This window comes from Gracilinanus agilis, chromosome 6 (assembly GCF_016433145.1).
Source record: "Gracilinanus agilis isolate LMUSP501 chromosome 6, AgileGrace, whole genome shotgun sequence".
Classification (NCBI taxonomy): domain Eukaryota; kingdom Metazoa; phylum Chordata; class Mammalia; order Didelphimorphia; family Didelphidae; genus Gracilinanus; species Gracilinanus agilis.
This window is the reverse complement of record NC_058135.1, coordinates 169,129,883-169,144,152: the sequence shown is the minus strand read 5'-3', so window position 1 is coordinate 169,144,152 and position 14,270 is coordinate 169,129,883. Positions and strand designations below refer to the sequence as shown.

At 31.5% G+C, this 14,270-nt stretch overlaps 1 protein-coding gene across 1 annotated transcript in view; it reads right to left on the bottom strand.

The window, feature by feature from the left end:
• Positions 1–14,270, bottom strand: part of GABRA2 (gamma-aminobutyric acid type A receptor subunit alpha2) — a 103,771-nt gene that overhangs the window by 43,842 nt on the left and 45,659 nt on the right. The window contains exon 3 of the mRNA XM_044680353.1: positions 12,900–12,967. Within this exon, the coding sequence (XP_044536288.1) occupies positions 12,900–12,967 (68 nt within the window). The remainder of the gene's footprint in view (positions 1–12,899; positions 12,968–14,270) is intronic.

Here is a 14,270-nt window from a genome sequence, read left to right as displayed (position 1 = left end):
TTCTTCTTTATAGTCTGATAAGAAGTTATTCATATTAGTTTCTCTTTCTTAGAATGGGAAACAAAAGGTAAATTATGTTTTTGTAATAATAATAGTGATAATCACTTGAAAAAATAATACAATATCCCACATAATCATTCTTTTAATATTTTCCTCTTCATTTCAAATATGCCAAAAAAGTTTAAATTCAGATTACTTCAGACAAAAATTTAAGTTTTCAAATTATTTTGGTCATGACTTACTTTAATTGAACAGATGTATCAATTGCCAATAACAATAAACTAGGTGCTGAGTTGAAAATGATGAGAACCTACTAGGGGAAATCACCTCATGAGATGCAAAATTTCTCCATAAATACAAAGTCTAGTTGTTCACACATATTTTAACATGATTATTATTTTAATGATAATGATATATGGTCATGAATTATCCATTAATAAGGGGAATGTTAGGTGGAATATGAGCTCAATATAATTCAACAGTATGAAATAATTGCCAAGAAAGAAAATACAACCTTGTGCTTCATTAAAAGAGGTACAGTGTCCATGATACAGAATTTGATAATATGACTATATTCTTACCTGGTTAAAGCAAAATTTGGATATCCTATTCATTTTTGACTCTCATATTCAATTCCTGAACTTCTACTCTTAAACTTCACAGTCTTGATTAGTAAATATCAACTATATCTAGGCCTAGTTTTAGTCATTCTTGTCTTAATCCCCAGTCATTTTCCCAACATTAAACTTGTCTTCATGTATCTTCTCTCCACATTTCACCCCTTGTTCATTTCTAGCCCCATAATCAAACTGTCATTGTTCCTGGAAAGAGCATGCCAAGATTCTTCCTTTGTGCCTATATTCACCATCACTGTAAATTTAAAAACAAAAATACCCTCCTCTTACCATAACTCTCTCATATATAACTCCCCCATCATGGTCTGTTAGAAGAAAAAGTTCTTGATGACAAATGCTTTGCTTTTGCATTTTTATCCACAACCCTCAATATATTCCTCAATATATTGCTTAGCCTATGATGATTGTTAATAATGAATAATTTTTCATTTACTCAACTACTCATTCATAATCTGGAAAGTGGTGCTTATAGTGCAACCTTTATGGGAAAAGGCCTCAAGCCCATGCTACCTAACAGTTGGTTGAAAGAAGGAAGGAAATGGAAATTAAACCCAGAGAAGAGAATACTTAGGGTGGAGAGAGTTTGGATATGATAGCTATATTGAATTTTTTAAAGATTAGCAAATGAAAGAAATTTGAATTCTTCAACTTGACACCAAAATATGGAATTTCTAGAGAGAATAATTTGGTTTTTTGTAAAGAAAATTCTCAAAAAATTAGAGAGGAGAATCCTAGTGGAATTGTGAGTCTTCAAACCAGTACTGAAACACAAAAGCTCATCAGTTTTTTGTTAAGCACTGTATTTCTGGTTTCTTACAAAACAGATTAAATTATTTGTACTGTAAAAAGGAATTCTTTATTCCTTTTTTAATTTAACAGGGGACTTGGAGATCCTCTTAACATAGAGATGTGTAGGGATTAACCAGCCCACAGTGACAGGAAGTAGAAAACATAGATACAGGAAGGAGGAACTATAGAGACAGCAAGTGAGGTAGAAAAGGGATATAAAAGGGGGCCAGCTTCAGTCGATCAGTTGAAGTCAGTTGCTGAGAGTTAGGTGCTGGCTGTTGCTGGGAAGTTGGGTACTAGAATTGTGTTGGGTTGGTGGATGGTATTTAGTTGCTGGAATATAAAAGGCCAGCCTGAGCTTACTGAAGGGTTTTAGCCTTTAGAGGGTCTTTTGGCTTTTGGTTTGGGCTGTTAGGTTTTTTCTCTTCCTTGAACTTTTTGGGAGGTGGTTGGTCTTTGTTGACAGACCTAATTGGGGTTGGATTAAACACCAATTAGGTTGGTTTTGATTGGGTGGATTGGGTTGGAACTTTGTGGGGTAGTTTTTAATAGTGTGAGTTACAGGCAGTTAAAGGTAGTTAGTAATTATAAGTAGTCATAGGATAACTAGTATAGACATTAGGAAATTTTCTTTCTCTACTTCTCCTATATTTATCTCCTCTAATATATTCATTTTACTATATTATTTTACTATTGCTATTTTAATAAAACTATTAATTATTAAATGCTGCTAGAAATTTTCTTTTCTCTGACTTAAAAGGATAATATTAATTTGTAAATCTACTATATTCTCATTAAAACTTGAGTTATTAAAAGTTGCTCTCTTATTTTGTAAAACCCCTAATTTAACCCTTACAGTATTAAACTAATTTTTATTAGGTGTCTGTCAAGTTTTTGAGTAAAAAATTCTATGTAACAATTAATTCACACAGGCTAAAAACCAAAATACAAGAAGCCTGGATATTGTGGCGGTTTTTATACACTAAATTATACCCTACCATCTCCTAGTGAGAGGGTGTTGGAGGAGCCATGTGGTAAGAAAAATACTATGTTTCCTTCCCTATTTTTTATTTTTAGTTTCTGTAAGTATAAAAAGTATATAGCTATAAATTCCTCTCAATGAAAATTATAAAAGTAAATAATTAGCAATATTAAAACATAGTAGAATTATTCTATTTTGTAGATATAAAGTAAAAAAAATTCATGTTTTCCCTATAAACTAATCATATTATATTTTACATATATATCAAAGATTTGATCTTCTACAAAAATGCTATATCAATGAATTAATTTGGTACACAAGTGATCTTGGTCCTCAGAAGTTATATGCCAATGGAATATCATATCTAGAAACTTCTGTGAACCTAAGCAGGATTCTAGCATAGTGGGATTTTGTATCTATTGTCCATGTTTCAGAACTAGAGAACTAGTGAAATAAAATTCGAAGGAGTTCACACTCAGAGAGGTGGTATTTGGGAGATGAGAGTAAGTTGTTGATATTAGATGATCATGATAATGTATAGTAACCAATGTTATGTTAAATGAGAACTTGTTAAAATGCACTGAATTGGAGAAAAAAGACATAACAATTAGGTCATTGTTCCTGGAATTATTTAATTAAACAGCTAAATTGTAGAAGAATGGAAATCTCTAGAATATATGTAAATCCACATACTTTTAAAAAATGTCAACAATACGATAATGCCATTTCAGTTGATTCTAATAGTCCTACTTTCTAATGGAGATACATTTCAGGGGACATTTATAAAAGGAATGGCATAAAAGGTAACACTGAGGCAGAGAATTATCTAAGTATGTTGAGAAAGAGAAAATAGTAAGGCAGACAGTATGTTAGGTAAATCGTTCATCAATAATTTATCAAAAATTGGGGATATGATTGGGGATATAGACTCTGAATGATCACCCTAGTGCAATTGTCAATAATATGGAAATAGCTCTTGATCAATGATACATGTAAAACCCAGGGGAATTGTGAATCGGCTCTGGGGGCGTGGCAGTTCAGAGGGGAGGGAAAGAACATGAATCATGTAATCATGGAAAAATATTTAAACTAATTAATTAAATAAAATTTGCAAATAAAAATAATAATTTATCAAAAAACAAACGTAAGAATTGCACAAAATGAGAAGAACCTGGTGTGGAAGATGGAGATATATGCATTATGAGAAGAAATCTGTAGTAGTGAAATTATAGAACCATTAAAAAATAGATACAGATTGATACATACAATAGTGTGTAATACATGAATCTCCAAATGCATATACCTCATAGAAAACATAGACTCAGCTATATATTCAAGTCACCTCTTAATTCTATAGGCTCTCTCTATGATTACAAAATACATGTGAATTGGTGAACTTCATGGAGTGAAGAGATTTTTCCATACATCACATGAATCTAAATCCAAGCACAATAACTTTAACAGACTAATAAGCAATTACATATCTGGCATATAGAGCCAGTGTTTATAAATATTTATTGAATGATAGATGGTGAAAAATAATTCCAGTACTGATATTATTTTTCTCCTTTTACAAGCATGACCTACAACATTCCAAAGAATGCATTCCATTGGGAAGTTTAGGTTTCTTCCTATGCTTTCATTACTCAGTCAAATCACTATTTCAGCTTCCTGACTGTCCCTACTTAGGGATGATGCTCTGCACCATTCTCCCAAGTATGATGATTAGTAATTATACTTAATTTTACTGAAGAATGTAAACAAAAACATACACTTACATGTGTATCAATGTGTGCATGTATAACATACATATATGATACATTATATTTACCCATCATGCATATGTATGTAAGAAAAGCAAATAACTCATTTCTTACCCAAAGAACAGATACTCCAAATGTAGAAGGAAAGAAGAAAGCATTTAAAAATTGCTTAAATGCACACATCCACTACAAACTTTGTCATCTTGTTAGCATAGCACATTCCAAAGTTTAATTACCTTCTTACTCATGAATTTTTAAATGTTAAAATAAAAGATTTTAACTTAATTGCAGACATTGTAATTAGAATCTTTAATTATAGTTTAGTCCTGAAACTTTACTTGGACAATTAGAGTGGCTAATGATTTTGAGATAATAATGTGTGTTTTATTGTTACTAATTGTCTTTGTGAAGATACTTTTCCCTCTTAAACTAATGCCATCATGAATGTACATCAGTGACCTACACAGATATATTTGGCAGTTTCAGTTCTGTTTTTAACTGTATATTCTGCATAAAATGAGACTGCATGGATGAATCTGATGCAAGGAGAATCTGCTTGGTTCTGCACTTTATTTCAGTGATAATTTTCTGTTTTGCAAAATTGCATTTTAGTGACATTAGTACAGCATCTCATATACTCATTGACTAAGAACTAGAAGGGATTACAGAGAGCATCTCCCTAGCTTCTGTATTTTGCTGATAAGGAAACATTGTTTCTGGTGAAAACTCAGCATAATTAGTGAAAAGAATTGTAGCCTGGAGGTTTAAGGACATGAGTTCAATAATGTGCCACCTGTTGGTTATACTTGAAGAAGTCATTCTATCTCTGTTCTCTATTGTGAAGTCATGGAGTTGAAAGAGGTAATCTGTACAGTTTCTTGTGCTTAAATGCAGTTAAAGTTGATGTACTTAAAGTAATACTTCTTTAATTTCTACATACCTTCCTAAAGTTACTTTTTTAATATATCCCCAAAACAGAGGTTTTTTTCCCCTCTTAAGTATAATATAAAAGCTTCAACCTTTTTTCCACTGATTTTCCTGATTTTCCATTATTGAAATTTCCTTATTGTTCAAAATGCATAATCATTCACTTTGGTTGCCATTTTGACCACACTTATCTTTTAATAAAAAGCTCTTTGTATCTTTTTAATGAGTATCTATTGCCTCAAACTGATTTCTTGATCACCACATTAAAAATTCCCTACATCTTCTCTTCCATTCAGTAATTCCTTACATCATGTCAACTTTTAGACAACCTTCCACCTTTCACTGAGAACCTCTCTCAAAGCATTTGGAAATAAGCATATACATTGTAGATGGGTTGTATAAGAAGTGCCACTGTCCTCAAAGATCTTGTCACACAAAATGATAATCATATCAAAGGTGAAAAGAACAAGATGAAAGTGAAGAACTGATACATAGACAAAGCAAGAATTTTGTTTTTTAATGTATTAATTTGACACAAAACACTAAGTTGGCCAAAATTGTGAATCCCATTACCATAAATACCAGCTATCTTTTCTCAGTACAACAGTTAACTTCCCACTTGGCTCCAGTCAACTACTTCTCATATGCATGTTAATGATTTATATTAGAGAACTGGGAGAATATGAAAATTCAGGGAAAAATCATTCTGGTTATGGGAAAGAACTCAAAATGGTACCTTCCCCTGAAAGTGGAATAACAGTATCTCCTTTGTAAATAAAGCAAAAATTGTCCTTCTCCTGAAGTAAACATGGATCATCTATAACACATGAATGTCATCTTGGTTTCTACAGGCTGACTTTGTAGCCTTCTGTATTCTTTTGTGACTTCAGAACTACATTCATAATATTCCTCTGTATTCTATCATCCATTGTTGCCATTAATCATTTAAAAAGTCAAACTTACCTTCTCCTCAATATTTGAAGCACAAATTAATATAACAAAAGAGCTTTTGAATGAAGTGATCCAGTGGATTTTCCTTATTTCCCTTTAATCTCTTAAAGTAGACTTCTCTGCCAATAGAAATTAAGGTTATACTGCCTATTTAGTTTTAGTGGGTCAACAAAATAATCCATATTCATCCTCCACTTACAAAAAGGCTGGTTTGGCAATAATTATTCACCACACAAGATGCATGCCATATTGTAGGTCTCAAAATTCCTTCTTAAAGAAAACTCTCTCTATAAATTGCTTTTTTAAGTTCTATACTTTTTATACACATCAGAATCTGTTAATCAATCGATAAATTGCCATCCAAAACTGAACTGATTTGTGTTTATTCAAAGTCTAAGAAATTATAAGGCATCTCTTCTGAATTTGATAAGAATTCCTTTCCTTCTACCATTAAATTTTAGGCTTACAAGTTACAGAACATTTTACCTTATCCACTGACATAACAAATCACAATCATTCCAATATCACTTATATTAGTTGCTGTTATAAGGGGTTTTGAATAGTTAGAAGCATTCAAAATAGCTTTAAAATCTAAATCCAATTTCAGTATTACATATGCTTCTTGAAATTCTCATATTCAATTATTTGTATCTGATTTACTTTTCCATTAAATCCTATTCATTAATCCTATTTATTATTAATTAAGCTCCCAAATAAGAGATCATCCTATAACAGCTCATCAATTTTTCTAATGACTACTTCCTTCAGTTTCTGAAATTGTTAGGACCTGATAATTTTTATTTAGTCTTATTATGCAAGAATCTGATATAGATAAATACAGGTCTTATGCATTTTTATAACATTCAATTCAGCAAAAACATAATACACATCAATTATAAACAATGTGCTGGTAGGCACTACATATGAAAAGTAAAAAATAAAAATAGTCTATACCCTTGAACTGTTTACATTATAAATGGAGGATATAAATCACACAAATAAATACAATATTCATTCAAATTCATTTGAAGAGGGACTGTGTGACAGGCAAAGCCTTTTTTTTTTTTTAGAGCTAATAAATAATCGGTACTTTGAAGGAATCTTGACTGTTAGACAAATGAAATAGAACATCCAGACTGACTTGTGGAGGCACTAAGAGGACTAAGTAGATACAATACTAGAGGTTAATCAGGAAGATCTGTTTTAATCCTGTCTCTGACACTTACTAGTTCTTTGATCCTGGAAAAGTCAATTAACTTCTCAACCTCAGTTTTCTCATTTGAAAAGTGAGGATAATAATAGCATCCGCCTCAGAAGGTTGTTGCAAGGATTGAGATAATGCTTGAAAAAGTATTTTAATACTTTCAAAATATATAAATGATGGTTTGATAAATGTTGTACAATCCAAAATATTTGGGTTTTTTGCATTTTTCCAAAGCCATAAAGGCAAGAGATTGAATGTTCTATACTAGGAACAGCAAGTGAGCAATTTTTATTGAAATAGAGAGTATACAGAAGTAATGAATAAGATTAAATAAGTAGGTGGGAGTCATATTGTGAAAGGATTTAAATATGAAACTAATGAAAAACACATGCATGCAAATGGCATGTGCATTTTATTCACGTTTATGTACATATATGTGTGCACACATATGTATACATATATTTCTATAGGCATATTTATATATTCAAATATAATGTGTGAATATAATATTGCTCATATGTACAATATGTGCACATAATACACAGAATATTATATGGTGTTATATGCTATGATTATATGCACAATATAAATTAATAAATACTGTATCCACATGTATATTGCATACACATATATTATTCACATATATACATGTGCATTTGATTCTCACTTTGATATTTAAAGCCCTTTACAGACTCCCACTTATTTTTTCATATTACTCATATTACCAAATTATTTCTTAAAATTCATCCTTCTATATGTTTCAATCAAAATGATCTTCTAATTGTCCCTAGTAAAGCAAAAAAACAAACAATTTATTTACTAATTAATCTATCAATTTATCTATACATATATAATAAAAAATGAGAGGAGGTGCAGAAATAGAATTTTCTTTCTTAGGTAATAAGTTATTAATGATTATAATTGTTAATATTAACAATTGTTGGCAAATTGGAGATTATTATTAGAGATATTGGTATTTGGGTGACTCATACCAGAGGTGTGTTGGAGCCAGTTCAAATTGACAAGCCAATAATTAAATTTTCAGTGTGAGCATTAATAGCTCCGAAATTACTAAACATTACAAATCGAGGGTTGATTTATTTTGTTGACTTTCTAAACTTAAGACAGTGCTGTAGAAAATGTTAATAATGCAGATTAAACTGAAATGTGTTTTCTGAATCTATTTTCTTTTTCTGGAGTCAGTTGTTAAACATTTATTGGCACCTTGATACATAGAAAATATTCAGAGGCTTATGTCAAGCATGAAGTTGATAATATAATATTGGAGTTCAATGTTGGGAGCCTTAGAACTGGGTAGGAAAATTTGAAAGGAATCTGCAGAAAGATGATAATCAAAGCCATGGGAGTTAGTGAGGTCACCAAGGGATAGAGTATAATTGAGAGCTGAGAAAAGGGCCAAAGACAGAGTCTTGGTGTGTGACTTAATGGGAAGGAAGTTAATTATGTTGCAGCCTAGCATACTGAGGAGAATCAAGAGTACGGTGTCACAGAAACTAAAGAAAGAAAAAGTGTCCAAAGGATAAGACAGAGAGTGTCAAAATCTACAGAGGAGAAAAAAATGAGGGCTGAGAAATATCAAAGGAGTTAACATTTGGGATATCTAATAACCTTAAAAAAAAACATTAAGAGGGAGGCTGTCATTTGCAAGGAAGTAAGAAGAGAATGGAGGCTGGAGAGATAGACAATGAATAAACTTCTTTTAAAGAGTTTAACTGTGAAAAGAAGAAAGAGGTTCGTACAGTAATTTGAAGGCTAGAAGTTAGAGGTATGGATTCAAGGGTTCTTGATCATGAATATGACAAATCATGAATATAAGATCATGGAATACATATGCCTGCAAGAGCATGAGAGGAAATGAAGATGCAATTAATAGCTGCTAAGGTTGTTTTAGAATTAGTAGATCAGGGCATTCAAGGAGAAAATGACACGAGTTTTGACACTGATTGATGTAGGGGAAGGTGTTGGAAGAGAAGAATACTGTGACCTAAGAACTGAATTCCCCATACAAGAATGAATAATGGTCTGGAGGTGAGTGGGACACAACAATAAGGATTTGAACTAAGTTCTAAAGACAGATGTAGTTACTCTCCAAGGAATTAAGGTTGCTGAGTATTAATTCTAAAGGAATAGGCAGAGAAAAGGGGCATTAGGAACTGGAAAGTATGCCCCAGAATAGAGTCCTCTAGGGAGAAATAGGTTCCAATGAAGGAATGGAAGTGGAAAGTAGAAAGAAATGGAAAGAGTGTGAAGAAATTCCCATTTTCCAAGAACAATTCTTGATAGATTGAGCACATCTTGAAATGTTTCAAATGCCCTGTTACACAACAGCTAAATATATCTCTATTTGCTCTGCAGTCTGGAAAATGTCCCTAACCCACTGAGTGAACCATTAACCAGCCTGAGGAAAGAAGTAAATAAATTCCTTTGTCCAAAGGGTAAGATATACTGAATCCATAATCTAATATTACTGAAGTTATTTGAAGCTTGAATTTTTCATCCAAGACCATTTTGTCCAAACCCTTTACTTAAAAAATAGTTAAGATAACTTTAGCAATCCCTTACTATCCTAACAATATGCTCAATATGGTATAAGATATATATTAAATTAAGTTAATAAAATTAAATTTCTATAATCCATTCAGGTTCTAATTTTGTTGGTCCAATTTGGAATGAGAGAGAAATGCAAGTCCAGGGACTTGTGATGAGTATTAAAGCCTTAGACTTCTCATTTATTCAACTTCCTTTTAAATGTCATCCAACACCTTCAAATAGACTTTCTAATATAACTAGATTATTGTCTATTGAATCTTCAGTATGGAAAACACTAAAATAATTCTACTATGAAATATATCTATTTACTCCTTTAGTCCAGACAGAATTCTGTCTCTTTCTGATGGCGGGAAAATCAGATTACCTTATTTGTCTATGCAAAAATTTCCTAAGCAATAAGTATGTTGATATGTCTTCCTCCTCAGATATTGTTTCCCAGTAAAAGATGTCACTATAACTCCAGAACTAATTCTGATAGCATTGTTTTCAATTGAATACTCAGTCTTCTATGCTAGAAGTTGCTTGACCTCTCCCCTTCCCCCTATCTTATCACCAATCATGCCTTATCAAATTCCAAACTTTGGATTAGCCCCCTATCTGCTGCCTTTGCTTTTAATCATATGATGTTGAACTGTTGAAGAAAATTCAGGAAACCATGCTGACTGGACTGATTTAGGTTGCAAAATTCAACTGAGTTCTCATTGTGCCAAAGCAAAGCTTTTAAATCTCTGTAATCTATTCATTACTTCACTCACCACAGTGCCTTTTCCAAACCTTTACATTTTCCTAGTACTTTCTGTAGCATCCCTCTCTCCCATCTAGTTGTAATCTCTGATTCAATTATCTCTCCACTCCAGTTCATCTTCCATTAAGATGACAATATGATCTTTCTGACATCTGACCATGTCATTCTCTTAGTCTTTATTTTGTCTAAGATCAAAAAGAAAATCTAATCCTTCCCTTAAAATACCTAACAGCTTAGTCCATACCTACCTTTCAAATCTTGAGAAATTTTACTCCCCTTTATGTACTTTATAATTTAGTAACACTGATCTTCTGCTTTTCTTCAAACCTCTTTTGATCCCTTTTCACTAATTCTTCTCCATATCTGAAATTCACTCCCTTCTTATCTCCATCTCCTGGTTTTCCCTGGCTTCCTTTAAGTCCAAGTTCAAGTCCAGCCATATAGAAGAAGGCCTTACTGGCCCTTACACTCATTGCTATATTGCTTTTCATCTGATATAACTTCAACTTAGCCCTTTATATATCTTGCATGTACAGAGTTGTTTGCAAATTTTATTGCCAATTAGAATATATTCTCCTTGAAAGCATAAAGATTTTGCTTTCCTTTATATTCTCAATTCTTAGCACAGTTCCTTGTAATGAGTAAGTATTTAATAAGTTCTTGTTGGCTTGACTTATGTTAATGTTTCATAATGCTTGAGATAACCTTTTCTTTAAAGGAACATTTATCTAAATATGCCAAATGCATGTGAACATAAAAAAGAAGTGAGATATAGAGAAGGGGTCTAAAAGAATGAATAAAACTTGTGTTCAAGTTTTGCCTCTAACTTATGCTATCTAAATGACTATGGACAATTTACTTAAAGTCTGAGGGACCCCTGATAATTCTCTGAAACTAAACATTCTCAATGATTTACTAATCTACATCTCATGACTAAGTTTGTTAAAGGGAATTCTATAGTCCATTGAAATAACAAATCTAATTTTTTGAAGTGCTCAAAAATAAAAGTTTTGCAAATACGTTTAAATTATGTCATCAATTCTTCAGAGGTACTGATCCAGAAACAGGAAAACTAGATACCTGTCATCACCAAAAACTCTACTAATTCCACTAACTTGAGAGTTTGTAGGTATTATAGTGGGCAAGTTTGATATTCTTTATCCCAATTCAATTCAATAAATATTTATTAAGTGCCTACTATGTGTTAGGCATTGTGCTAATTAATGAAAAGGAAGAGAGTCACTGCCCTCAAAGAGCTTACAATCTAGTAGGATAAGGCAGTTCACAAAAGGAGTCAAGAAAACAGGGGGCAGAGACTCCAGAGACTACTATACATTCTAAATATAGAGGGGTATCTTGTTTCTCGAAGTTGAAAACAGGCAGAGCATCAGATGCAAATGGAATACCTCCCTCATAAAGACACAGTTAGTTGTCAGTCCTATATTCCTCACCCATTTTAATATTACTATCATAATCTCTCTTTGAGGAATTTGTAGACATGCTTATTCATTATGTGTAAAATGTATGTAATATGTAAGTATTACAAAAAAGATACGTAAATAGTCATGGGAGAAGGACAAATGAATTTGGAAACAATTTTTGTTTGAGCTAAAAGTTATATCCTTTTAATTAATCCTTAGTATTGTGTTCAAGCTTACATAATGAGAAGCAGACATTCTGGCATAAAATTTGTGTAGATAAATTTAGGCAGCAAAATCTGAACTGGTATCTTTCTGAAGACATGCTTCAACAAAACAGTCACAATAGAAAGAGGGAGGTTAAAATCAAGATAATCAATTACTAAGCAAGATGAAAATCTTTTGTGTGAAATTTGACAGACCAAATATTTACCATTACACAATTGACTTAAAGTTTGGTTCTAAAGTATTTCTATTCTGTGGGATTGTTTTGTCTTGTTCATTTTCCCTAGAGAATTAAAGGTTGATAAGAAAGAAAATGGTAGGAATCAGAAGTATTTATCCTAAAAACTTTGGTAAATGGTATTGATCTTATGGATGGACAAAATTTGTAAAACTGATTAGGAATTACTCAGAGATAGGTGATTAAGAGACCAAAGTCTGCAGAATATCCCTACAATCAACAACAAGAAATTTTTAGACAAGTTGAGATAAAGATTAAAAAAAAAAGGTTGCAAGCACTATTTACAGAAAACCATATAAGGAACAATATGGAATAATCATTTTTCATTTGGGCAGAAAAAATAGACCCTAATAGTATCTTCAAAATTAAAAATATGAGGTTTAACATTAATAAATGGTATTGGGACAGTTACAATCAAATAATCAAAATATTCTTTTAAATAAGGACTTACCATATCTGTGTCTGAGACAGGGCCAAAGCTTGTCACATAGATATTTGTGAAGACTTCAGTAATGCTGTCTGATTTAATGAAAAAAGAAGACATTTTAATATAGATAATAAAAATTTAAAAAGGCACATTATAATGGAATATTTTAGTATGATATTTAGGAAATTCTGTCATAATAGATATTTATGCATATTTTGTATACACACATATGGACATATAAATAATCCCTTCTTTACTTTCACAAGCAACAAACCCATAAAATAACCATTTTGTTGGATTTTTAATAGGAGCCTATCCAAATTCTAAATATAAGATGTTTTAATAGCAGCTCTATTACACTCTGTTGCAGATCATAGCTATTAAGGGCAGACTATTTCAAGTCTGCTTCTCCATAATAAACAGCTTCTTCAGAAACCATCTTAAGAAAACAAAGCTTACAATAAAATCACCAAAAGTGCTAAAAATAAAACATACTTACTTTTGAAAAGTGTGGCTATTTGATTTTTAGATTAAAAACAATTTCAAACATAAAAATTTCTTCAAGAAATGAACTTAGCTTTTTCAGTTAAAAATAAGTGTTTTTCCTCCTTGAATTTCTAAAAATAAACTATTATTCATTATAAACAAATACAATTTGTTCTAATAAGAATAGATCTGTTATTTAATTATACACCACATATAAAACCTAACAATTTATAATAGTTGGATAAAATATCTTCTGTAATAAACTATTCTTGAACAACAATGGCTTTTGGTAACTGAATTCTTAAAATGCTTAACAGATAACTAAGATGATAGAAAAAATGTCTCAATTTATAAATAACATTTCTTTGCTTACTCTTAAAATAAGCCAAATAAATTATGTAAAATGTAAGATCTTATTGAGGAATTAAGTTTCAGAGAGTTTTTCAGGATTTTGTATATATTTGCTCAAATTCTCTTATACTTCCTATATATTCATGATGGTACAACATTCAGAAAGATGAACTTCATAATCTATTCCTGTATTTGCTTGTAAGCAAGGCCAGTAAACCATCATGAGAAGTCAATGTAATGTGTACTCTGATTTGTTTTGCTTATATCTAACAGCAAGGGCAGAAATGTTTTTCTGAGCAACTAGAAAATTTTAGTGACTAGCACAATTTTTTCTCAGAGCATTCTAGTTCAAGTGACTTTGTTTTGTTTTGTTTTGTTTTTTAATTCTGGTGAGTTTTTCTAATGAAAAAGAGACTTGTGGTCACAGGTATCTAACGAAAACTTTGCAAAGGTTATTTTAGATGCCAGAAAAGGAACTTAGAAATAATACCCTAATGTTATATTATTTCATATCTCGCATTCTTTGTTTCTTATGCTCAATAAATATATGTTGAATGG